The sequence below is a fragment of the Hipposideros armiger genome, unplaced genomic scaffold (assembly GCF_001890085.2).
Source record: "Hipposideros armiger isolate ML-2016 unplaced genomic scaffold, ASM189008v1 scaffold_838, whole genome shotgun sequence".
NCBI lineage: Eukaryota > Metazoa > Chordata > Mammalia > Chiroptera > Hipposideridae > Hipposideros > Hipposideros armiger.
In genome coordinates, this window is record NW_017732188.1 from 83,345 (window position 1) to 109,298 (window position 25,954).

General features: G+C 36.9%; 1 protein-coding gene across 4 annotated transcripts in view; it reads right to left on the reverse strand.

Annotated features, from left to right (window-relative positions):
• C6 (complement C6) overlaps positions 1 to 25,954 on the reverse strand; it is a 60,000-nt gene that overhangs the window by 12,982 nt on the left and 21,064 nt on the right. For all 4 annotated transcript variants that reach the window (XM_019629326.1, XM_019629323.1, XM_019629325.1 and 1 more), the window contains 9 exons: positions 22,727 to 22,927; positions 17,585 to 17,825; positions 12,478 to 12,603; positions 9,410 to 9,576; positions 7,434 to 7,659; positions 6,387 to 6,558; positions 5,932 to 6,043; positions 2,366 to 2,498; positions 1,314 to 1,502 (listed from right to left, as the gene is read on the reverse strand). In XM_019629326.1, coding sequence (XP_019484871.1) covers positions 1,314 to 1,502; positions 2,366 to 2,498; positions 5,932 to 6,043; positions 6,387 to 6,558; positions 7,434 to 7,659; positions 9,410 to 9,576; positions 12,478 to 12,603; positions 17,585 to 17,825; positions 22,727 to 22,927 — 1,567 coding nt within the window. The remainder of the gene's footprint in view (positions 1 to 1,313; positions 1,503 to 2,365; positions 2,499 to 5,931; positions 6,044 to 6,386; positions 6,559 to 7,433; positions 7,660 to 9,409; positions 9,577 to 12,477; positions 12,604 to 17,584; positions 17,826 to 22,726; positions 22,928 to 25,954) is intronic.

A 25,954-nucleotide genomic window follows, 5' to 3' on the forward strand; every position in this document is an offset into this window, starting at 1 on the left:
GGTGCCAACTTGGGCCAGTGAAGCGACATCCTCCACAACTAGACTGAAGAACAAAATGACAGCAACTTGTCTGTTCCCCTTCCCCCGATTCCCCAGGGCTGTTCCCATCCCCCAATTCCCCAATAAAAATCTTAAAAAAAAAATGAGACACTCTTTGAGCAAGCATGTTGAAAAATTTAAAAGACACTAATTGGTAGAAGTTCTAACTGTCCTCCAAGTAACTGACTCGCCAGACTGATGTTCTCCAGTCCCTCTATGCCAGCTGCCTGTCTGACACTGAACTTCAAGGTTTATGGTTCCTCTCTTCTACAGCTTTACACTTCTGCTCCCGCTAGTCGAACTATAGGTTTCCCAAGAGTCAGTTTTATTTGTTCTAAATTTATTTATGCCAGTTGTTATTGCAACTGTGTAAGTTGATTAAATATATCAACTGATGAAATAAAGAAAAATAAAGGGAGTTATTTTTATAAAAACTAAGTTGAAAATTTTGAAAAATTGAAAGTGATTCACAAAAATTTTGTTTTGAGTTAGTTGTGAATGAGAGTACTGTAAAAGAGTAAGGAGAAACATATAAAAACATTTAAAGCATTCTCTAGTCAATTTGCTTCAAAAGTAAATAAGTTTTCATTTGTCTTCAAAACTATGGTTCTCAACTCTACATATATTTGTTTTAGCTAGGAGAGATTTTAAACAAACACAAAATACTGGGCCCTCCCCTGCTCAATGACATCAGAATCAGGCAACAGGACTGGAGTGGAGGTGTTTTCTAATCTCACCTGAAGTTAAAAACCATTGTTTCAGAGAAACTGGTATGAGATAACTTGGTACGGGATGAATTATGTATTTGTTTTATTTGAGAAAGAAGTCTTGGAACTCAAATTAGGAGACTCATTAGGAAATAAGAGCTTGGTCCTACATGAGAAAATTGGTGGATAAATATCTATTTCTATGTTTTAAATTAAATTTAAATGCTTAATCAATTAAAAAGTAGCATGCACTACTTCTATATGGTCCTCTACTTTAATCAAAATTTCAGTTAACCACCAATTCTGATTTTATTATATGAGAGAGCTTGCATGTCCTCAAAAATACTGATGTAGTATATTGGAAAACAAAATTGACCTCACTCTCTAAAATTTGAAGATATCCACTTGACCAGTAACTTCTCATTTGCTGCCTGACCTCATCATCTACACATCAAATACAACCTGCTTTCTCCTCACAAAATACAATCAAGAATTAGCACCTTGGAAGATGCTATTCTACTAATATCGGGGGGCACCCCCTTAGCAGACCTCTGAACTTCTACTCACCATTTTCACAAGTGAGTGAGTTTGGAATAGGCGGTGTCCAGGAATCCCCAGTGCATGTGTATCTTGATGGCCCAGCAACGACCAAGTCATTGGGACAGGTTAGCTCAATGGATTCACCAATTTCATATGTCATCTTAAATGGTGAAAGCATCAGGGCTTCCTGCACAACTGGCTTGAGGCACTGTGTCCCTGCAGGCAGAGAAACAGGTCAGATGTGTTCAGTGGAGCAGAATACTCACCAGATATGGGCAATTTCAATATGACCTATTTCATTCATTCTGCTTTAATGCCACCTTTTGAACAGAGAACCTGGGGTGTAAGGAACCCAGGCTTCCCCTGAGAGCCTCCCTTTAGTTCTATTATCTGACGTTCCCTTGCTGAGGAACTAACTCTAGACTCTTCCAACTTTCATTAAATTACTTGGACCTCTTCCCTTCAAAAATAATCTTCCCTCTTCTCCTTGTTTTCCCAAAAGCAAGTCACCACCTTGTGGGTAATACAGAGGCAGGACATTCTAATTGACACTGGTCACAATTCTGCGTCTTGGGGTCCCACAACTCTTTGGAGTCCCCGTTTGAGCCTTGCTTGAATCTCATTTTGACTGTACTGTAGCACGGGTATGTGTGGAACCTACAAAGATGCGAACATGCACTAAGGAGAAAACTGAATTTCATATAAAATCCCATTTCTGATACATGAAGGGTGTAACTATCATCTTCCTGGAACTCGTTAATTTGCATCAGTTTGTACATCAGACAAGACAGATGTCTGTGGTTAGGATGCAGTGGGCAGAATTCCCGGATTTCTTTTTAAGCACATGTGTCACAGTCCAATGCGTATGATACAAATACACAGGAGCAGAGCTGAAACATAAAGATACTTTGAAATCTAATTTTAGCAGATGAATCCCATTTTCTGCTTTACTAAGCCTTTTCACCAGAGTTACTGTAAAATATTTAAATGTTGTGATCTAAGGGTGTGAGTTTGCTGTATTTATTTGGGGCACATTCATTCTTTATCATAGTCAAGCAAAATGGCTGCCCAGTTCTCACGTTGGCATTCCACATCTAATTGCCTCCAGGTCCTGTCTGGCAAGCATCTGACGTACTGGTACCCAACAACTTTGAATCCAGTGTAGCATGAAATTTCAGCATCTTCCCCAACTGAGTACAGTTTCTTATTATTCTGGAATTAAAATGGAAACCAGCAAATTATTAGTGCTATGAATAACATTTCTAAACACCTCAGGGTCATCCTGGGTTATTTCTATTCCTTCACTCCTGTATCTACTCAGTCACAGAGTCCTCTCAATTTATACTTTTAAATATCTCTCAACGTTCTCTCCTTTCCTTTGCCATCATCTCTGCCTTTGTTCATTGCATTTACTATCTCTTACCAGGACAACTTTCTAACTGGTCCCTCTTCTAATCCATCTTCTATATTGCTGCTCTAAATTCATTGAGATATTTTCTTTTACTTACAAACTTGCTCCCCACTGTATATGGGATGGCTTACTATTTCAAGAATTTGGGGAAAAAAATCACCTATATGCTTATCCTATAGTGGCTACAAACTAAATAAATACTATAGCCTACATATGCAAACATAAGCAGTTGCTATGATGACTAATTGACTACAAATCATTTAAAAGTGTTACTCAATTCTTAGTAAGCCATTGGTCATTATACATTTTCCCAATTGTGGGTAATTAAAATACAACTACTATCGTGTATGTGTGGGGGAGGGAAGGGGTAAGTTTGTTCACTAAAATTTAAGATAAAATGGGTCTTACTTGGTTTGGAATGTTAGCTTTAACCCACTTTACCATCATCACCTCTTGCCGTTTCCTCCCATAAAACCTATGCTCCAGCGAAACAAAACATCTGCCATTCTTTGAACGTAACATTTATTCTCTTTCATGCCCCCACGTTTTTACCTGGCTCTTCCCTCTCTATCCTCAACATTTTCCCTCTTTCCTTCTCTCAAGACCCAATTCAAATAGAAATTCCTCTGTGAAAACCCCCTTTATTTCCCCAGCTTCAAGACATGCACCATCCTTTCAGTTCTGGGGCAAACTTGCACAAAACTCTAGCTTTATACTGTTTATCACTTTTATCAACCCTACCCCTGACACTTGAGTGGCACCTCCACGAACAGATCTCTGTCTCGCAAATCTTTATACAGGGCTTACAAAGGAATGCAAAACACGATCCTTCCTAGAGATGTGATACTTTTTTTCCTTACTGAGCAGGAGAAGAATACAAAGAATTGAGTAGGAAGTTATTCTCTGAGAACTGAATTTGGGAATGTTTTAGGGAGGTGAAAGCTTAATACTCATCTTTTGTTATTCCCTGGCCACATAATTCAACTTGTCTCCTAGAAGATTCTTAATTTCCTGAATACAAAAAGAATATTCTACTATTGGTTATTATGGGTGTGACTTTGTTTCTGAGAGGAATGTGGTGATGAATAATATTAATATCTAGATGTCTTATTCAAAGGCTGAACGTCTTGTTCGCATTCCTCCTTCAATAAGTCATTGCCTTAAGCCTCTGCTTCCATTTCTCATATGAAGCTATCACCTATATGTGTGTGTTGCAACCTTTGAACTTAGACCAAGATATCTGCTCTACTGACTAAACCAGAAAACCTTACCTAAAGTCATTGTCACTTGCCTACAGGGATAGGACTTGTGCCTTGGTCATTGAACAAATATCTCCGGGTGCAACGACATGATTGTTCTAGCCTGGAATTAGGCATACCTGCCTCTGTTTGATGCCATATGAGGCACATTTTGCTACTAGATATTTTAGAAGGTACTCATTAGGAAAATTAAAACTGTATTACTTTTGAGTAAAACTGTGTCAGATGGAGATTAGGCCTTTAATAAAGCGCAAACTAAAACAAAAAATGAGTTTATTTATGAAAATGGAAACATATAATCTAATTTTATAGAAGGAATCATAAAATTATGAGTCAATTGTTAAAAGGCTTTGTTTTTTTAAAATTAGAATGTTGATAATTTTAACAGTTTTTGCAAGCAGCTGACATAAATAGATTAAAAATTATTTAGGTATCAAAATCTAACACAATGTAATTTTGAGGATAATGTTCTAGGGCAGGGACTTGCAAGCTTGTCCTACAAAGGGCCTTAATAGTCAATCGCAGGCGATATGGTGTCTGCGGCAAACACTCACCTCTGCCATTGTCTCATGGAGCAGCCATAGGCATTCTATAAACACATGAGTGTGGTTATATTCCAATAAAACTTCATTAAAAAAAAAGAAAAGAAAACAGATGGCAGGCCAGATTTGGCTTGTGGGTCACAGTTTACTGATTTCTGTTTTAAAAATTGTTCCCAAAGTGTGGCCTCTGAACTAGCAGCACTGGTATTACCTGGGAACATATTAGATAAGGAAGTTTCAGGACCTCACCCAACACCTACTTAATCAGCAACTCTGGGAGTGAAACCCAGCAAGCCCTCTAGTGCTTCGGAAAATTTGAGAATCTCTGTTCTACAGTAAAGACAATTGATATTACCTCCCTCCAAAATATTTTCTCTCCTTAAGACCTGTAGATGTGGTACCTTGTACATGGACAGAAGGCAAATGAACAAGGAACAAATGAACAAGGAAGAAAATTAGCCCAGACTATGCTCCATGGATATTTATTTGCTGGTGTTGGAGAATCCAGTGTTATCTTTGATCATAAATATGATACAGTTGGAAAAAAGGTGAATTTAAAGGCTTTAGTGAGTTTAAGAAAGGTAAATTAAAAAAAAAGGCAAACTTGATTAGGGAGCATGTATTCTGTGACCAATTGTAAATGTTATATGTCTCCTGAAAGTTTATTTTTTTTTATTTACTTATTTATTTTTAGCTGAGCCATCCTGCCACCTGTTGGCAGCTCAGCAGCAGCTCATCTCAGGCCAGGAATTGAACCAGTGATCCTGTTGCTCAGAGCTCGCACTCTTGAGCGAGCTCTTAACCAACTGAGCTACTCGGCCAGCCTTGAAAATTTATATCTAAAGCCACAGACCTATCTGACAAAAAATATTCAATTGGGTTTTTTTTAATCATAGAAACATATGTGACTGAACAAAAATAAATAAAATTATTAATTTTATATTAATTATACTAAAATTGTATTGACTGCTTCAGGGTGCTATAGACTTCTAACCTAATAAGATATCACAAATGCAACACCTCCTATGATTATAGCCAAGACTAGTTTGTCTCTCTGATAACATGCTCAGATCCAGAATTAGTTTGCTCAGATGCAGAATTAAATTGTCAGACCTTAGCTGCAGATTCTTACAAGTCATCCAAACTTATATGATACACAAGTCCCATTTTCCATTCACATAAATGCACCTTTGGTATATGAATTAGTAGTGCCAAGGAACAGAGGGAAGCTTCTATCCTTTGGTATAAAGACATCTCCAGGGAATTTAAGATGAAAGAGTGGCAAAGCATTTCTCAATATTGCATCTTTACTTTTTAAGACAGCAGAAAGTTATTAAACTAGGAAAACAATAACTCCAAATAAAAAAAGGTGTATACTTTTTAAATTCTATTTTTTTGAACTCCAAACCTAAATTGAAGGTCAGGATGCTTACTCGGATAAACCCGTTTTCTGGAGGAACTGGCTGAGGACACCCTGAATCTGATTCTACGTCAGGAAGGTCTATTTCTTTCATTTCTTCATCATCGCTGATACATGGTTGTCCACTAAAAGGGAAAAAGAAATATGTGTATATATCATATATATATATATATATATATACACACACACACACACACACATATACTTACGTGTATATATATACATATATATGTATATATATATATGTACACAACATAAGTGCATATATTATATATATATATATATATATATATAAAAGAGAGAGAACATTAACCAAATAAGGGTAGCAGCAGATCCGATACCTTACTAGTGTATTGTGTTGGAATAGGTAAAATTCTATTTATTTCTTGACTTAGCAGTAGGATAATAAACGTCTTAACTCTGTTAGTGGGGTAACATGACCCATTCTTTCCCGTTACACATCCATACTTGTTCTCCATGATTGAAAATGTGCAGTGTTCCTCTTGCCGCTTCTCCCCCTCACAGGGTTTCCCTCCTAGTTGCGGGGCAGGGTTGTTGCATTCTCGGGTTCTTGATCTCTTATAAGTCACGTCGCACGTGCTCCAGGGTGACCAGCAGCCCCAGTTCCCATCGACTGCATCTGGAACACAGGCAGACCCAGCCACTGATCACGGTGCACCTGAGAGAATTTGGGCTTTGAAGCCAGACCAACTTGGTTTCTCCACTTTTTAGCTTTGTGGCCCTTTGTGGACTATCACAGGATTATTGTGAGGATTAAAAGAAATTAGGGCCTGGCACATTGCCTGGTTTCCCTTTCCTGTCACCACAGCCTGAATAAAATGACAACAATTATGAATTCTTTTCAACTATCTTCAACACATCACACACATAGGCATATGCATACATATATGTATAAATATGAACTTCTGAATAAAATATATATCAAATTACATGTTTAACGGTAATGGAATATATTCTCGCTCCCATAACACATCCCCTTTCTAAGGGGGATTAGAGATAACCATGAACATTACCTAGTCCTGTATGAAAACTTTGGTTGTGGCTTAATTTATCTCTATTACAAAGCCATCTTCTTTCTAAGTTACAATATATAAAAGGCTTATAACAGCAGTATCACATACTTTATTTTATAGTATTTTCTATTCTTTCATTTATTTTATATTACAGGCATTGTGCAGTGTATCCTTTATATATATAATGTTTTTTAAACATTTGGGTACATACTGACATTATCCCCATTTTATGGATGAACAGATTGAGGCAAAGAGAGGCTAGGTGACTTTTCTAAGGTCACATAGCTAGTAGGTGTCAGCAGAGATTCACACCAGGACTGTTTGACTTTAGAGTCCGTTTTACAGGCTTATTTTCCTCGTGAGTTTGCATCAGGTGGAAGATGCTAATACAAGTTTTGTGTTTTTGTTTTACTTGACCAACCTAGAATAACTTTTGGAAAGAGAAAAGGTGCCTGCCTCACCAGAAGTTACTGATACTTACTAGATTTGTAATCCGGGGAGCGTCTCTCACAGTTCTCACCGTAGGTGCCACTCTGGCACACACACAGACATTGGGTCCCTGAGAGGGTGGGGCGGCCATTATTAGGGCATGGAGCACACTGGCAAGGGTCAAACTTGGTTGCGTATTCTCGAAAGGCTTTCCTGAGGTTGTTCCGTCTTGTCACTGCACAGGGGATGTTTCTTACCAAGTCCGTGATGGGAGCAAGCTGAGAGCAGAGAGGAGGCCCAGTTACAGTCGCATCCCTTTGGCATATGTTGCCTTCAGTGACTAATTTTCATGGAATGAGAGGCAAACGTCCCACACTTCAAAAGGATTATTGCAGAACACAGTATATCTGCCTATTGAACCAGTAGAGAAAATGGGAGGACAAGGGAGTTTGTTTCTTGTCTATGGTGGGTAGAGCAGCTCTTGGCAAGATCAGTTGGCTTCTGCTGTCTCTAAAGTATGCCAGGTGTGCTGTAGCAGAGCTGACTTTCCTGGAATTCTGCTATGAAGTAAGTCTCCTGTGAGGTGTCACTGATGTAGACTTGCACCATGTTATTTATGAAGCAGCAGATGCATGCCTTGACATACTGAGATAGGTGAGCAAGAGTTTGGCAGCTCAGGAATGCTGTGCTGATGCCTCATTACATTTGAGTCAAGCAAAACAAACAAACAAACAAAAAACCCAGAGAAGGTGAAGAGAGGTGTTTTTGTGTTTTATGTTTTTCCAGGGACAATACTGGCTTTTGGTGAAACCAAAGGACAAAACGTAGTGCGGGAGAAAATGAAGAAATGAACTCACTGGTAGGAAGGATTACAGTAGCAAATAATGGGGCTAACACAAAACCAGGGCTCATGTAATTAGTATTATAAAACCCCAGAGGAATGGCTATCTAAATATTTAAAGCAGTGTATGATTTATAAATGACCAGATGAGCGGCTGGATCTTGTTTTTCTACCATAACCTGGAGAGTGCGATGTATCTTCACGCTGCGTGTCAATTACTCTACTTTCATAATGTTTGAACACCTTTGTCTTTATTTAAATGAAATGAGCAGAATTGCTCGTTAGGGGGCTTTTAAAAATTGGGTTATAACAGCTCCACCTGGAGCTGGGCTGCCATGATGGTGTAGGCTGCAGCCCCTGCTGCAGTGGGCTGCTGTAAGCTACCGTGTGTGGCCAGCAGCCAGCATGAGCTGCCGTGAGCCACTGTGAATGGCCGTCCAATGGCTGGTAACCTACTGCCTCACCCAAGAAGAGCACAATGATCATAATACCAACATAGACCAGTGAAGCGGTGTCCTCCACAACTAGACTGAAGAACAAAGGGACAGCAACTTGTCTGTTCCCCTTCCCTGATTCCCCAAAGCTGTTCCCCTCCCCCAATTCCCCAATAAAAATCTTAAAAAAAAATGTGGTTATGTTTTAGGCAAAACTGGCTGTAAATGGCATATGACTGACATGTGGGCAAAGTACTCCATCAATAATAAAAATCACCTTTTTATGTAATTACAACAAATATGAGACTGGTAAACTTAAAGGTGATAGAAACCCAGAACCAAATAGATCTAAAATCCCATTTATTTCATAGAGCTATAAATGAAGATTTAGGAGTGTTCATCAAGTAAAAAATTGCAAAAAAAATTACAGAAATCAAATTTATTGTATATATAGGGAGATTAAAAACACTAGTCAAGGCAAGTGTGAGCAGCTCTAGTCACCGAATTTTCTTTCCTGATATTTTACATGTGCTAGGAATTCTAAATACTAACCTAGAGAATGCTTGTTTGAATAGCAAAAGCAATAGATGTGTAATTTAACATTTTTAAAAAAGGTCCATTGTGCATGCACAGTGGAGAAAGACATTTTCTTTATCATCTGAGAGGAAAATGGAAAAGGAATTGCGTGACAGTTCTGTTGGGCTGCTAGAGAACTACTTTAGCTCTCTTACTCATAATACTTTTTAATCTTACCTCAAAGTCAATCACAGCAGGATTATCCTTCAGTGATTCTACCCATTCAGAAAAGGCCTTCTCTTCTGGACCAGTGGTCCCTTTCTCCCATGCCAAAGCAGCTGCATACTCACTTCTCCCACCTTTCACAAAGGAGATGGATTTCTCTGCTCCCTGCAAAAATGAACCTGCAAAATGTTTCAAGAAAATTACTCATTTGTATGGTGTCAGATGGCGGCTGGAATTATCCTGGTGATCACTTCTTTAGGTATATAAATGTTCAATAATTATGGTGCACACCTAAAAGCTAACATACAATATACTACTGTATGTTAGCTATATTTTAATAAAAAATTTTAAAACAAAAAGAAAAGTATTCATTTAATTTTATTGCAAATTCAACCTTTCAAGAAAAAGCTGTTTGCATAGGAGGGACAAGTAGATGGAACAGTCCTGTAGCTCCATTAAGTGAGCTAAGTGCAAAGCAAGAGAACACTAGGCCTCATCCCTACAGGGAGTTTAATAATAGAAATGGTAATAACAGTGTGAACAGCTGACATTTATTAAGCAGCTTGTATATGCCAGGCATTTTGCACACATTATCTTGTGTGATTCTCACAACAATCCTGAGAAGCAGGTATTCTGATAAACATGGTCATTAAAGCTAGAAGTATCCTGGCCTGGAACACATAGTTACTAAGGTGGGGGTGGGGGGCTGGGATGCAAATGCACCTCAAGTGCTACTCTGCTCCCTGTTCTCTGATGTGCCAAACCCCCACTTTTGATATATATCATATGTTTTGGACCCCCGGGATGATATAAACCACATGGCTTCTGGTTGACTGCCATGATGGACACTTGCAATCACAGAAAAAAGCTTACAGAATGCTTTTAAACTTAAAGACAGGAGTAAAAAAAACACAGTTAACCAAAGGGGGGAAAAGATAAACCTCAAGTTAAGGGTTGGCAATGGAATTGTAACAGCTATATAGGATGTCAGAGGGGTAATAGGTTGGGAGAGGGGGTTATCACTTTGTGAGGGGTGAAATGTCTAACTGTTACATTGTTTGTACACCTGAAACTAATTGAAAAAAGAAAAAAAGAGTTGATAGAATGTTTCTTTAATATACACAGCACAGAGTTTTATACAAATTTTCAAAGTAATCCCTCTTAACTAATGGTGTCTTTAACTAATATGAATAGAATCTGAGTAATAGGAAATCATAGTAAGAAATAAAACCAAATGAAAAGGAGGATGGTGGTATGAGTAATAATTAATACCATTAATTTGATGTCTATTCTTCAGTGCCAGTAAGGATTAGCCACGCCCCTACTGTAAGGTAGTTTAGAATGATTAGAACAATGGGTAAAATTCTCTCCCTATGAAGAGCAGTACAATCCTTTTCAAAGCGAGGCTCATAAAATAATACAGAGGGGTATAAGAAGAAAATTTTAGAGGTTTTTGTGTTTATTTTTTATATAAAAATAGGAGAGAAATTAGTATTTGCCAATCTATCATATACCAATGGACAGTGACAAAATATAGTTGTCTGAAAATAAAATCAATAAAGTTAATTACATACAGGGAATATTTAAGGAAATTCATAATGAATGCAGAGAAAAAATTCAGACAGATATTAACAATTATTGAATAAAATCTAATAGAAATGGAATGACAAATATAATTTAATATATGGGAATTAATGTCACTGAAATATGGCAATTATATTTTGTCCTTGAACTGTCTAATTTATTTATAACTATAATGGCGATATTTTTCAATGTTTGTTTGTCTTTGTACCTTAGCTTTGAAATCTTCCTTTTCACTTATTTCTTACATTTAATCTTTTTTTCTCTGAGCTTTTCATTTATTGAACTCACATTCTTATTAAATTATTCTATTACATGAAAAACTGGTATAAAAGCTGTACCCATTCTTTGGTTGATATTACTAGGTTATTTGTTTGTTTTGCATGCTGTTCTATTTTTCCCTCTTTTTTCTATAATATGAATGCATAGTTGTCAAACCAGTTCTCATTTTGCTTGTGCTTAACACAGGCATCTGCATGTAGGCTATCTATATACTTTGATATAGTTTAAATGATATATTTATTGTTATAGTAAATATTATATTTCTATTTGTTCCTTGCCTGTCTCCCCATGAGAGTATAAGCTTCATATTGTGGAAGTTTCTGTGATTTTGCTTCTTTGTTCTGAGCAGAATGAGTAGCAATCAGTCAGGTGAAGTAAGGGAATAAGAGAATTTTACCCAGAGGAAGAGTTATTTATAATGGCAAGGCACAGGATAGAGCATGACTTATGTCAGGGGACTACGTATAGTTTAGCTAGGTAGACAGAGGCAGAAACTTCTCTTTAAGGCTTTGTGAAACCATCACTCATTTAAGGCAAGATTGTTTCATTATAAGATTTGCCTTGGATAAGACTCCTCTCACGGAAAACGTGTAGAATAGATTGGAAGAAGGCAACACTACAGGTCAGGGGCCAGTTAGAAGGCTTCTGTGGTAACCTAAGTTGGAAATAATGAACAGAGGTCATGCCCATGGAAATGAAGAGATGGGAACAAGTGGAAGAAATATTAAGGTGGTAGAGTGATTACGTATTGGATGTGGAGGCTAGAGAGAGGAAGAAATCAAAGATAACACTCAGATATCTGGCTTGGTTGCTTGTGCCTTATTTACACAACTCTCTTAGACCCTTATCAGTCTGTATTTTGAATGGCTGTTTATACATATCAGTACTTTGTAAGCTCCTTGATAGGAAGGCTTGGTTTACACCCATCTTTACATCAGAGTGCCTAATATTTAGTTTAGCCCATGGGAAGGATCAATAAACGTTAATTAAAAGTAAACAACCTAAGAATAAGATAAAGAAAACCTTAACCATTTCCCCTTTTAACTAGTGCTAATGATATTTTATTTGCACTCTTCCCCCACCACACACAGGGCTCTCAGTTAGATAAATGACATAAATGAAAAGTTAAAAAAAACACCGTCATGTGCAGTATGGTACTTAAATTACTGTCAGCCTCAGGACACACTGCGTAAGCTGCTAAGAGAGAGGACTGTTACCTTCATATTTCTCTGACATCTTGTTAGTGGTGCACCGTTCTTCCACTTTTGTTTTTTTAATGAAACCAAAGTAGCGTTTCTTTGTTACGATCCGAACACAATTTTTCATTTCTTCCTCTGTTAAACCTAGGAAGTACAGCACAGTCAAAAACCCCTGAGAATGCACCCTTGAGAATTCAGAGAAGAGGATCATGAGTCTCTAGGCCCTTTGAGAATTACCGATACATTGTACCAACCACCACCTTTTCTAATTTCCGTTAAGTGTGAACGAACGACAGCTCTTCCTTACAGACTCAAGTCCTTCACAGACCCTGACACAATCCTGAACAGAAGAGGTATTTATGACTCCCCACCATCTCTCCCTTCAACACTGGCCCTAAGAAGCACACCTGGGGTCATTGTGGCTCATCCAAGGGGATCACCTTGGCTTCTCCCTGTTGCTTATACATAAGGAACCTCTAAGTTTGCCCGTCCTACTGGCCACTGCCACTGTACAGCCCTGAAAATCAAGAATGAACACATGTCCTACTTTTGGTGCCCCACTGTTAGATCTCCTTTCTGGGCCACAGGTGATTCGATGAGACTTTTTTCCCCTGTGAGTCTTTTGGTCACCTCTCCTTCCGTGAACACTCGTTCTCACACTTGTTTATGCTTCCTCTCCCTGGCTCGGCTGCTCACGCCACCTCTATCTCCAAAGCCCTTTTATTCTGCTCTCAGAAATTCCGACTTCTGACTTATGAATTCCTCTCTTCAGCATCCTCGTTGACTGTTCTCTTGCTCTCCTCATCTTAATTCAAGCTTGTACTTGATATGTTTCCCATTGTCTCTAAAGGGAGGTCGGTACTGCCTCATTCCCAGCCCCTTCGTGTGGGAGCTGGGGTTGGTAATATCTTCCTAGTCTTTCAGTGCTGCTTCCATAGGGTGCCTCTCCAAAGTTTTATATGTTTTGGAAAAACCCTAATGCTCTGAGGCTCAGACCACCCAGTTTAGTCCTCATTGTTCTTGTCTTTTACCAAACTTCCAAGCATCATTTGTTCATGATTTTGTCATCTGAATCATTCTTTCCCACCACAATGCTTGCCATTATTCTCAATGATGTCAAAATCTATGTGGATGTCAGGGACTGAGTGGGACACAGCGCAGGGAAACAGGTCTGGATGTTTGTAGGCTGAGTTGGTGCTGCCTATCTAGGGGTAATTCAAGGACAATCGATGTTTCCTTTTTTTTTTTTTAACTGCTTCCCAAGCCATCTGATCTGCTTGCTACCTGAAACATCAAAATTAGAATCCAGTTTTTTTTTATGTTTACTTAAAAATTGCCTTGCCAAACACAAGCACATAAGAGTAAAGCTGTTAATATCAGCTCTTAAGCACCTTAAAGCAAAGTAGTTGATTAAATGCTGCTATTTGGGGTTGCAGGTTACGATAAGCAGGGAAGACTGTGCTTAGAGCTTGAGGCACAGTTTGGAGTGATGCTGAAACTGAAATCGAAAGGTAGAGCTCACAGAGAAATGAGGCTGAATAGATGGGGATGGGTCTGCCCACTTCACAGTTTTCTCAATAGTTTTCGCAATAGTTTGACACATTTGAAGAGATGCATTATAAATTGGGAGTACAAAATTCTCAGTTTGAATTTCTCATGTTTACCTTATATCTTTAACTTAAAAATGGCTATTTTGATCAGGTTGAATAAGTATGAGCTATTTTTCTCCTGGTAGTATTGTTCCTAAAAGTGGGTCAGTCAAACATTGAGGCCATGTTAGGAATTTAATGTAGCTATAGCACATAACTCCCATCTTTTCTTATTCCTTCATTAGGTTTTTATACTTTATAAGTGAAAATTAAATGTTATGTGTCCAATTCCCTAATTATAACATAATTAATTAACCATAAGCTTAGTTAATTTCATTTCCTGAGGGTTAGAGGAAAATCCTTGAAGATTTGAATGAATAACCCCTCTTATGAGCCATGGTGTTACCCATGCAGTGATTAAAATATCAAGGCTTTATCAGTGAATTTCTGCATAAGCCTTTCTTTCCCCTCAGTGTGTCCTATATCTTGATGCCTGACGTCTATCCACATTGACAAAGACTTGCTTGATGCTACAGGACTGGGCCCCTCAAAACTGAGTGTCCCTTTGATGTGGCACAAGGTTGAGGATTTTAGAAATGTCCTCAGCTACTCTGACTGGACAAAGGTCAATAGCATTAGTCAAAACTGTCATACCAATAAATAGTGGGGCAATTAATTTTTCTCCTCAAATTCAAGCAGAAAATTTAAACTCCTTCAACAAAAGGAGTTTAAAATTACCATCTGACATATTATGATATTTTAATTGTTTAATGCTTTCACTGTATTCCTGAAATTCTTTTCCCTTTGTACAATGAAGCAATGTCAACTTATATTCAAGGTTTTAAATTGACTATTGGACACTGAACAATAGAGGAATAAATCAAGGGATGCAAATAAAAAGCAATTTAATTTTGTTTATTCTTCTTGAGGGAGACAAAGTACTATGAAATATTCAAGTCATTTTTGTTTGAAATTTATGACAGGGGACATGATTCAAATTGAATAAAGCAAACAAAAACTAAACTTATACTCTAGTTCCATGTCATGGCCAAGTAAAGGAAAAAAGAACAGAAAGAGAGACAAGGGAGCAGGCCAGAATATATAATCATCTAGAGCAGTGGTTCTCAACCTGTGGGTTGCGAACCCTTTGGGGGTCGAACAACCCTTTCACAGGGGTCGCCTAAGACCATCGGAAAACAAAAAGGTATTTACATTATGATTCATAACAGTAGCAAAATTACAGTTATAGAGTAGCAACGAAAATAATTTTATGGTTGGGGGTCACCACAACATGAGGAACTGTATTAAGGGGTCATGGCATTAGGAAGGTTGAGAACCACTGATCTAGAGAGTGGGCCAAAATAGGTAAGCGTCCATTTCATTGAGATTTGTATCTGTCTCAGTGTGCTTCATCTTAACCACAATTAAATTGTGCACCAATATTATTATTGTGACTCAAAGAAATACATACACACACACACATTCATTGAACATAAAAATATATATTACATGTAAGAATATTACATATAAGGATATATGTTTTATTGACTATATTGAATATATATTGGGTTGTCAGAAAAGTCATGATGTATTTTTTCTGTTTTTCGTTGCAAAAATGCATCTGACTTTTCTGACAACCCAATATATACACACACATTATAAATATTTTATATATATAGTATGTGTATATATATGTATAGTTATTTCCAGTTTCCTATCACATCTCAAACTCCCTTTCTTTCCCTTATTATGTATATCTTATTGTCAGTTTCTTTCTCCATTTATAGAGAAAGAGATGGAAGGTGAGAATGTTTCAGTAGGGAAGTATAGCATCTTTCATCATTTGGTTATGGGGCTTCAACTATTAAAATGCTTGATGGTTGATTAAAGATTCACATCATTCTTTAACTGACCTGATTTCTAAGCCTTCAGAAGCTTTGCTCTGAATGCATGATGACTATAGCTCATCAAGTGGAGAAATTACTCTCTGGGTTACAGCAGCAATGACCAGAATAATTTTATTCCAAGGATGAGATAAAACCAACTCAAAAGCCAGAGGTTTCCCCCAACCATTTTTGCTCAGCATTAATGTTGATGCTATTTTCAGTGGCAGAAGACATCAAATTTATCATGCAAACATTGCTCCCATGGAAAGGATAACTGAAATGAACATCAAGGTTAGGCAGTGTGGAAAGTTCATCACAGCATAAATCTTTTCAATTTTAGTAACTCAGTCAGGTGAAATTTTTTTAAGACCAGCTTACCGAAAGTCCTTCTCAAAGACATGTATCCTACCTTCTCTCTCAGGAAGCAGATCATGAGGGCTATCTGGTCATTTAAGGTTTGGAAGGACTGAGGGCAGTCACATTAAACCTTAGTATTTGCCATATGAGATGTAAGAACAGAGGGATCGACCCTCTATTGACCCCAGAGTTGGCCTGGTGTTGCTTGTTTTTGAAAATAAATTCTTGGTTTCTTTTTCGTAAAAGTTACGTGATCAAGAATTATGATTTTTAGGGCCGGCCGAGTGGCTCAGTTGGTTAAGAGCTCACTCAAGAGTTTGAGCTCTAAGCAACAGCGATTCGAGTCCAGCCCGAGCTGAGCAGCCGCTGAGCTGCCAACAGGTAGCAGGATGGCTCAGCTAAAAAAAAAAAAAAAAGAATTATGATTTTTATGGCAAATCGGCCAGTTGAGTTCTGGTTACCATTCTGTTTCCTAACCATGTTCTCAAGAGACACAAGATAGAATCATCACAAGGACCCTGTGTCACTTCATACAGGAGTCTGAAAACAAATTACTCCAAAGGTACTTAAGCTGTCACAATAATTAATATTGGCAATTTATGGTAACACTTAAGAAACCAAGATTTGTTTATAAACTAAGGTTTATATTATTATTTTATATGTAGGCAGGAAAACATCACTGATTCTATACCAAGCTATAAAGTTGTAACCTTTCCTCAAATGAAAGTGCTTCTCTGGTTTTAAGTTTTATCACCAGTAGGTGCATATCTGGCCCTCATTAACTAAGTCCCTTGTCAAGTCCTTATTTTTTCCTTCATCTTACACCCCTGGCTTTGAGCTAAAAATCATTACAAGGCCTGCTAGTGACTTTTCTATATTGTTCCATAACATTATTATTACTTACAAAAATGCTATAAGTAAATTATCTTTTAGAATTTAATTCTAGGACACATTTTGTTTTCCTTAAGGTAATGGCATGCATCTCTCTTTTCTGGATGACCACTACTGTGTCGCTTATGATGTTCCTAAACGTCAGGAAATTCAGGGACAAATCTGATGCCCCATCAAAGAGGTTAAACCTATTTATTTTTCCTTCTTTTTTGGTCCTTGTTTTCTATTTTTGTTTTATTTACTTGAGTGTATGCTTTTTGGTTTTTCTTCATAATGATTTTAGAAATAAAGCAAGGTCTAAATAAAGTTAATAAAAAAAATTTAAAACAATAGAGGAAGAGTAAAATACATTACTTGTTATTAGGTCAGTTTAGAAAAAACTGAGGGCAGAAGAAAGCATACCTGAGTTCTTTAGTTCCTCATTGCTAAACTGGTAGAGGAGGTCATACACGCCTCCCAAGGACCCAGAGGTAAAATAGTGGGTCCCAAAATCATCAAATATCCGGCTATAGAGAGCATAGTTGTATTCTAGAGGCAGATGATTAAGTGATTTCAAAAAGACATCAGAAAGCTGCAGATCTTTACTTTTCATGGTGAAGTTTAAGACTTTCATCACTTTATGGATCCTAATAAAACTAGAATCCTAAATAGAAGAGGAGAAAGACATAAAAAGAAAAGATGGTTAAAGGTAGTGAAAGCTTGAAGTATCAAGCACTTAAACGTCATCTATTTATCATTAGCTTCATTCCAATCTAGCATTACAACAGTTTTAACTCTCCATTGCATATCCTCACATACAGAATTATAATTTTCATTTCATTTTCCAGTACATTTTCCTGAGATGTTCAAAGTGTTAAACAGATAAGGTTATCTGAATAATGTGAACTGTGTGACTAAGGCATATGTTCTTTACCAAGAAGAGATCAATTATCAGAAAAGTAAATCTTTTTCTTTTGATTGTCAATCAGGCTGCATCCCTACTGAGTTTTTATTTAGAAAGCCTTGCTAATGCAAATAACTGGCAAAAGGACTGTGCAAATTTTCAACTGTAAGTTATGCAACGAAGTTTCATCATACCTTTGTCACTAACTGGGAAAAAGCGTTTAAATTCTCTAGGCCTCAGTTATCTGTGAAACGTCACCTGGTACACAGATGGGGGCTGTGTACCAGGTAACACTTCACGCCTCTTTCAACATAGCATCAAATAAAATGCTATGATTCGAAATTACTTTGGGAGTAAAATTAACCAAAATTATTTATATTCCCTCTCCCCCACCCCTAAGCAAAAATATTTGTTCAAAAAAATTTTTTTTAATTGTTTCTTGTTATGTCAGGTTATTTTAGGATTAGATAGTTGGTATTATGCTCCAAATCTCATTCAATTAAATTTTCTTTCTACATAGCCACTGAGCTTTATAAATGTATCCATGTAACTGCTCTTTTAAAAAAAATTAATATACTTTATCTGATCTCTCAATTTTAGCAAATGGTATTGTTTGAGTAATAGAAACAGAGAGAGAAACATATTTTAGCAAGATAACTTTATTGTAGCTATAAATTAGTAAATGGCTATCATCTTGTATGCTATAATTATGGAGCAAAATGACTACTAACACAAAAGAAAAACAATAAGCACAAAGATTGAAAAAGAGTCATCATTCACCCCACTTCCCTCTCTCTTTCCTTTCTCATTTCATCCCTCCTTCCCTCCCTCCTTCCTTCCTACCTTCTTGCCTTCAATACATTTAATGCTGGACTATCTCAGGTGCTGTGGACACAGAAGTGAACAACGCAGAGTTCATATCTTTGTGGAGTTTACATTTTAAGTGTCTGTTAATTCTATTTTTAAGTTCACTACTTGAATTTTGTCACAGAACCATGGCTTGTGAAAGTTGGAGGGGAACTGTGCTTTTAATAAGAAGTGTAATCACTTCCTGAGTATCTGAAATGCCAGTTCAGATATGGGTGTTGAAATCGGTAGCTCAAAATTTCCAGGTTGCTTTCAAAACTAAACAGTGGAAAGCACAGTGAAAATTTTGGTAATTCATCTTAGTGCAAGCACCTTCGTGGTGCTCCATGGGTCAGTGCATGATGGCTGTAATTGGCTATTTTACACTAAAAAAAATATGTGACAGTAGTTTGTTAACCATGTATGATCTATTTCAATATTCTGTGAGATTTTTCTTTAATTTAGCCATCTTTTTGTGTGTTTGATTTTATAAAGTAAATCAGAAAAGCACTGAATCTTATTGAGAAAACTGGTATTTTGACTTTTAAACAAACTATATGCCCAATAAATATGTTTAGTCGGATCTGTGATTGACAAAATTAATAAATAAAGCATTAAGCTCCATTGATGGGCTTGGATTGATTTTCAAGTTTGTGGTATTTTGTTTTTAATATTTGAAGACTAAGAGAGGTTGCAGTAGTAATTTCTATTTCGATTGAGATTTCTTTATTCTGTTCAGATTTAATCAAAGACAATAGTCATGGTATTGGGTTGAACCATATGAAGTTGACGATTTTGTAAGTCAAAAATGGTTGAATGTCAGAAATTTTACATGTTTCAATCTGATACTGTGAATAGCCTTAAATGTTTCCACTTTATAGCAAACCACTAGAGGATCAAAAACAGTTGTTTATCTACAGATAAATGTTCTACAAGTGTTCTCTAGCATGTTTGAAATGGTTATAAACCAAATTTGTACAGCAAATATTCATGTCATGACTGATTATGTATATATATATATATATATATATATATATATATATATATATATATATATATATATATATATAAACTGGGGGTGCCAAAAAATGTACACACATTTTTAAGAAAGGAAAAACTATTAAGTTTGTAATACTCAATATATACCGATAACAAAAGATGAATACAAGTCACATTTGACTTCTGCAATTACAAGAGATACTCAAAGTAGTTACCATTAGCGTCCAGATACTTCTGATACAACAAACTACTGCTTGAGCAATGTTGACCAAAGTGTCCACTTGTATACACTTTTTTTGGCACCCTCAGTATATATATAATGTTTGTGCATGTGCGTGTGTGTGCACGTGTGTGCATGTATACGCACACACACACGCACACACACACACACACACACGCACACACATATTTGTGATCCTGGATATCAGAGTTAGCTGGGAGACTTGAAAAAAAGAAACCAGAATCACATGCCCAACCTTAGATATTCTGAATCAGTACATTAAGGGAAGGACCTGGGTGCAGTGGTAGTAGTGATGTATGCTTACTTCCTAGTAATTCTGATACTAGCTTGTCTCAAGAATATAATTTAGTAAGTTCAAGGGACACTCACTAAATGAACCATAGCCCATTCAAACTGAACTAGCAATCTATGTTATAAAAGGAATCTATTTTATTCTCATTTTTTCATATGTTCATACCATCATAGCTGTACTCTTTTCACAGTTTGTTGAAATTATAAAGAAGTGAATGAATGAATAAGCAAGTAGCTTGAAGTGTAATGTAGTAGATAAGAATAGTGGACAAAAATCATACAAACTGATTTCAATTCCCAACTTTAGCATTTACTCGCTGTAACATCACAGGGAGCCTCTTAGCTTCTTGGACTTTAGTGTGTGCCTGACACATTAGATATTTGATAAATATGTGTCAAATTAAAAATAAATATATGGACTTTAATTTAATGTGTGCAAAATGGTATTAAAAATATCTATCTGTTTACTTCTTAGGGTTGTTTTGAAGATAAATGCTTAAGAAATTTATCTACAAAGTGCTATAAGGTCTCATATTTATATAAGTATATTAATGAATGGATGAATAAAAATATGAAGGGCACTAGAGTAAAGGCAGGAGGAGCTATAAAACGGTGCCTTCCCACTGTTGGTCCCACTGGTTCCAGCATTGGTACCTCTCTCTATTCTTTCCACCTCCCCTCTCATATTCTGTGATTAAGGGCTCAGTCTCCCCATTCATCTATTTGGAAAAAACAAACACTTCTTAGAGTGGTGCATGTGGTGAGGAGCAGATACCATTTTAAAAGATACTCGTAAATGTCTAAAAATGCCTAATGAAAAATCTATCCCATAAATCATTTAAGAGTTGGAAGACATATCCAGGAGATTTAACATGCAAATAACAGGAGAAAAAGGAACAGATGAAGAATGATTCATGGATAAAGATGAATCTTCACATATTAAAGGAGTTCCATAAGTTCCTGACAAGATTAATGAGAACAGTCTAACACTTAGACAGAACCTAAATGTTAAGCATAAAAAAATTGTAAATTTCCAGACAAAACAAAAGAAAGAAAATCAGCTGTCCATGTAATTTTTCCTCTTCAACAACAGAAATTAGGAAACAGTGAAACATAACATCTACTAACCATCAATAGAAGACTATGATCCAAGATTTCATATCTAACCAAGATATTCTTTATCTTTATTGCCCAGGGAAAATGTAGGCATTTTTAGATATACTATGAGGATTTAGGGAATATATCTTGCATGTATCCTACCTGAGGAAAATACTAAAAATATGACAATTTAATGAGAACAAGGATCTCAAGAAAGGAAAGATGAGAGGGGAGGAAATGGTGATGAGTAAATGGAAAAAAATGTATGTACACACATATACTCGTACATACAAATACATATGTAAAATATTACACAAATATAAAATATTGAAAAAGTTGGAATTTATAAGTGTTATTTGAGGAATTTTAAATAGAGAAGACAAGAGTCAGAATAAAATACAAATGAACATATATAATAGAAAGGCAAATACAAAACAATCTTTATGGAGCACAAAGGTTTTGAACTATCTCAACAAAACAGGTTTTGGAGGTCTGTGATGATAGTGGTGGGGAAGTGGAGAGCTAATGTTCTCTCAAGGAGATAGTGAAAATGGGGTGTAGGGAATAGGTAAGTAAAACATCTTTTGTGAAGCTGTAGACATTACTTACTGGGATAAGAGAAAAACATAGATATAATTATGCTTTATAACTAGAGAAAGGTAGCTATAAACAGAATTTTAAAGCTTAGTAAAACTTCCAAAATGACCAAAAGAATACAAGGGGTAGACAGAAATATGACAAAGGTGGCAAAAGTAAAGAAATAGGAAACGGCAACCAAGTGAAATGACCAAGAAAAATTTAAGATGGGAGAAAAATGATCAAGTATTTCAGTGAGTATACTCAATCTAGGTAGGCTGAATTTTCCTAGCAAAGGCCTGAGACTGTCTGATTACATTAAAAAAGCAAAATTCTGTTATATGTGGTTTATAAGAAATACATACACCTCAAGCAGTAAGACAAAGAAAATAACCATAAACGCAGCCAAATGGATGCAAAAAGGAAGCATCATTGTATCATCTAAAATTTTTCAAATGGGATAAAACAACAAAAATACTAAAGGTATTTAAGTATGAGTTAGAAAGCCTTCTGATTTGATATTAAAACTCCCTCCTTCTTGTTGCATGATTGCTGGAATTGGTATTAATTTTCGGGAAAGAATAAAAAAATCAGAAACCATTTTTATTACCTTTTTGTGGGAGGCTTGAATGGCTTGTTTGAAGGCAGAATTATGGTTGGAAGTTTGGCTTTTCGATGAGGAATAAAAAATTGGCACACGAAAATGGCTCTCCTGTTGGCCGTCACCAAAGTCTTGATTATTTTTATTCTGTCCAAGAAGAGTTAAATCCTTATAGAAATCTGTTTCCAAATCATCTTCTTTAGTTTCCACCTGGAGAAAAATCCATATGAAATAAAACAGAATTTAGGAAATACCGGAGGTACTTGTGAAGATCTAATACAACAATCATTTATTTATGAATTCAATAAATGTTTATTGAAGATCCATTTTGCTACTGAACAAGGGATAATGTTAGTTCCTGCCCTCAGGGAGTCAATAATTTAGTTAGAAAGAAAGACAATCACAGATATTTTGGATATGTGAAATGTTGTGCTGCCGATGGGATTACCATAAATAACTCTAAAACCCAGAGCGACAATACCAGGAAAGTCTACCTCAAGAAAATGTCTCCTAAGCTGAGACTTAATGGGGTAATAAGCAACGGGGACTATTTTCAGTGTGCCTGTGAATTTGATGCCGTTTTCAATCTAATTTAAGATACCTTTCAGAAAATTAAGGCCTAAACAAGGGGAGGGCAGGTCTTGTCTGATCCTGCTCTGAAACCATCCCCATCTCTTTAGTCTTATTCAATGTTGGGCATCAGCACTCTACTGGCTATGTCTGCAATGCAGAAAACACATAATCAATTGGTTTTGCCTGGTGGGTAGTTATCAGTCTTCACTGACTTGGTCTGGGAAGAAGTGAAAAAGCCCGTGGGACTTGATTTGAGCTTAGTGGAGCTGGATTTAAGTACAAGTTAAATCTTTGTTATGGTTATACTGGTAAGAGAACAATGGATAATTTTTTTTTTAAAGTTGCAAAGCAAATTGAAGAGTAGTACTTCTTTATGTTAAAGATGTTTGTTTTATTTACAATGGAAAAACCTTTTCTTGTTTTGAAATATTCAGTATTAAAATACACTGCAAAGCAAACCACATGTCACAATTTAATAGCTTGCACAATTAGTCAAGCAAACACAAAATAACCCAGCTGCAAAAGTCTTGTTCAACAGTAAAATACAGAAGTTTAGGGTTACTTTTAGATATTGCTTTGCACGCTAGTTAGTGTTTAAAATGTCTATGAATAAGTTAACAATGAAACAATCCAATTATATTTAAATATAGTTTCTGACATTTCTTTATCATTTCTCTAAAAAACCCAGACTACAAAAATATTTTGTTTTGTGAATTAGCTTTCACACAAGAAGAGATGTGTTGGCTTAAAGGAAAAGATATTAACATTTATGAATGGGAGTCTGGGTATCCTGGGCAGAAGCTCAGAGAAAATCTAATCATACAGTTAGCTTGGTGGGAGGGCAGGTTTACAGGTGAGTGGGTGCTAAAAATTAGACTGAGCTGGGAAACTGGGCCCAGGCCTTGTAGGCCCTGATGAAATATTTGGGTTGAGCTCTAAAGGCAAGTTTTTGTATATAATATGTTCTTTAAAAATATTAATTGAATGAAGGAAAAATTGGGAGTGTTACCATCACATTTGTGTTTTGCAAAGATCACATGAACTATAGTTAACTAAAGTAAAGGCAAAGATAGGGGTTTAAAAAAACTGTTGTAATAAGCCAAGGGGGACAGGATAATGGGCAGGTCTATGGGAGTAGTGGTTGGGTAGAGAGAAGCTGGTGGGTTTGAAAGATATTTAGGAGGTAAGTCAACAGAAGTTGTTTACCAAGTACAATAGATGGTGGTGGGTGGTTGGTGGAGGAGGGGATGGGAGATGGGGGTTGAGGGAGAGAGAGAAGGAATGGGAATTCTGTTTCGTGAAAGGGAATATAGAGTATAGAAAGCCAAGGCAACTTTTGCAAGGAGGAAGATGAGTTCTTTTCTTTTACTGGTGTGTAAGGAATAGCTGGCAGGCTCTGATAAACTTCATTTGCCTAGATTTTCCCAGGAAGAGATGTTAACCAAATTCTGGGGAAAAGGTTTTAGTCTCCATTGGTTTCTCCCTGAGTCCATCCTAACTATCTGTGGATCTTATGGGTTGATGACCTGCTGGCGCTCCATCTGCACTCACACTTTTACTTTTGTGTTTGAAGAAAGGAGATGAGTTTGTAGGGAGAGGCAGAAGAGATTTAAGAGAGACTTGGGGAATGGAGGGGACAGGTTTCCTGTGGTGTGAGGGTTAGAAACAGAGCCCGGAAGTTGTGAATTTTACAAGGGATTTAGGAAGGATCTGAAGGATTGCAGAGCTGTGAAGCTTTTCAGGCTTTGGAGTGCAGCAAGAGGCTATGTCTAGGTAGGCCGGTATACTGGAAGAATCAAGGTGTAGTGGTAACCTTGCTCTTCAGTCTACTGATGACAGCAAATGCTTAGCATGCGGCCAGTAGCAAAAGCAGCGACAACAAGGAAAAGAGAGGATTCCTGATTGATTCAACTCTGGGACTGGTGCAGGGATTTTACAGGGACTGAGCTCTGCATTCAGCAGCTGGGGTATCGCTGAGGGGAAGAATTCTTCCTACGGGTTCCCATTCTGACTTCCTGTTCAATGCCTTCCCTTCCCTTCCCTTTTTTAAAAGCCTGTCTACAACCAGCCCATTATTTTGTCTGTCTTAATAAACTCCAGTAATATAAGAGAAGGGAAGTCATTTGCCTGCTGAATTTCTCCTCCTCTATTATTTTCAATAGCTTAGGTATAGCTTAGACTTGCACAGCTGCCTGCTAAAGGCAGGAACAAAGTAATATAGGAATCAGTGAAAAGGAACCCAATCACTTGTGACCTTGGATCTGGTTATTCCCAGATCTTTGTTTGAAGAAATGAGTTATCACCATCACTTTTCATAGCAGTTGAATATTATCTAGAGCTTAATGGCGTACAGTTAGCAATCAGCTCAGGCAGCTTCTTAAGCTTGGACAAAGTTTTAGAGCTACACTGATGATAGAATGAGTCTAATTTATTCTGAATGAGGATTTTCAGGCTGTGTTTCCCGATTAACTTGCCATCTAGGCTTGGGTTACCAAGTTGTGCCCGTGGATCCAGCGGAATGCTGGTAAATATTTAACAACCAGCTCTCTGGGAGGGGAAAACAAAAACGTGACTTACTACAGCATTTGCCTTTTCTCATGGTGTATATATTCCTTCCATAGCTGATTTCAACCTACCTATATGGTGCCTCTGAGTTCCAACTTG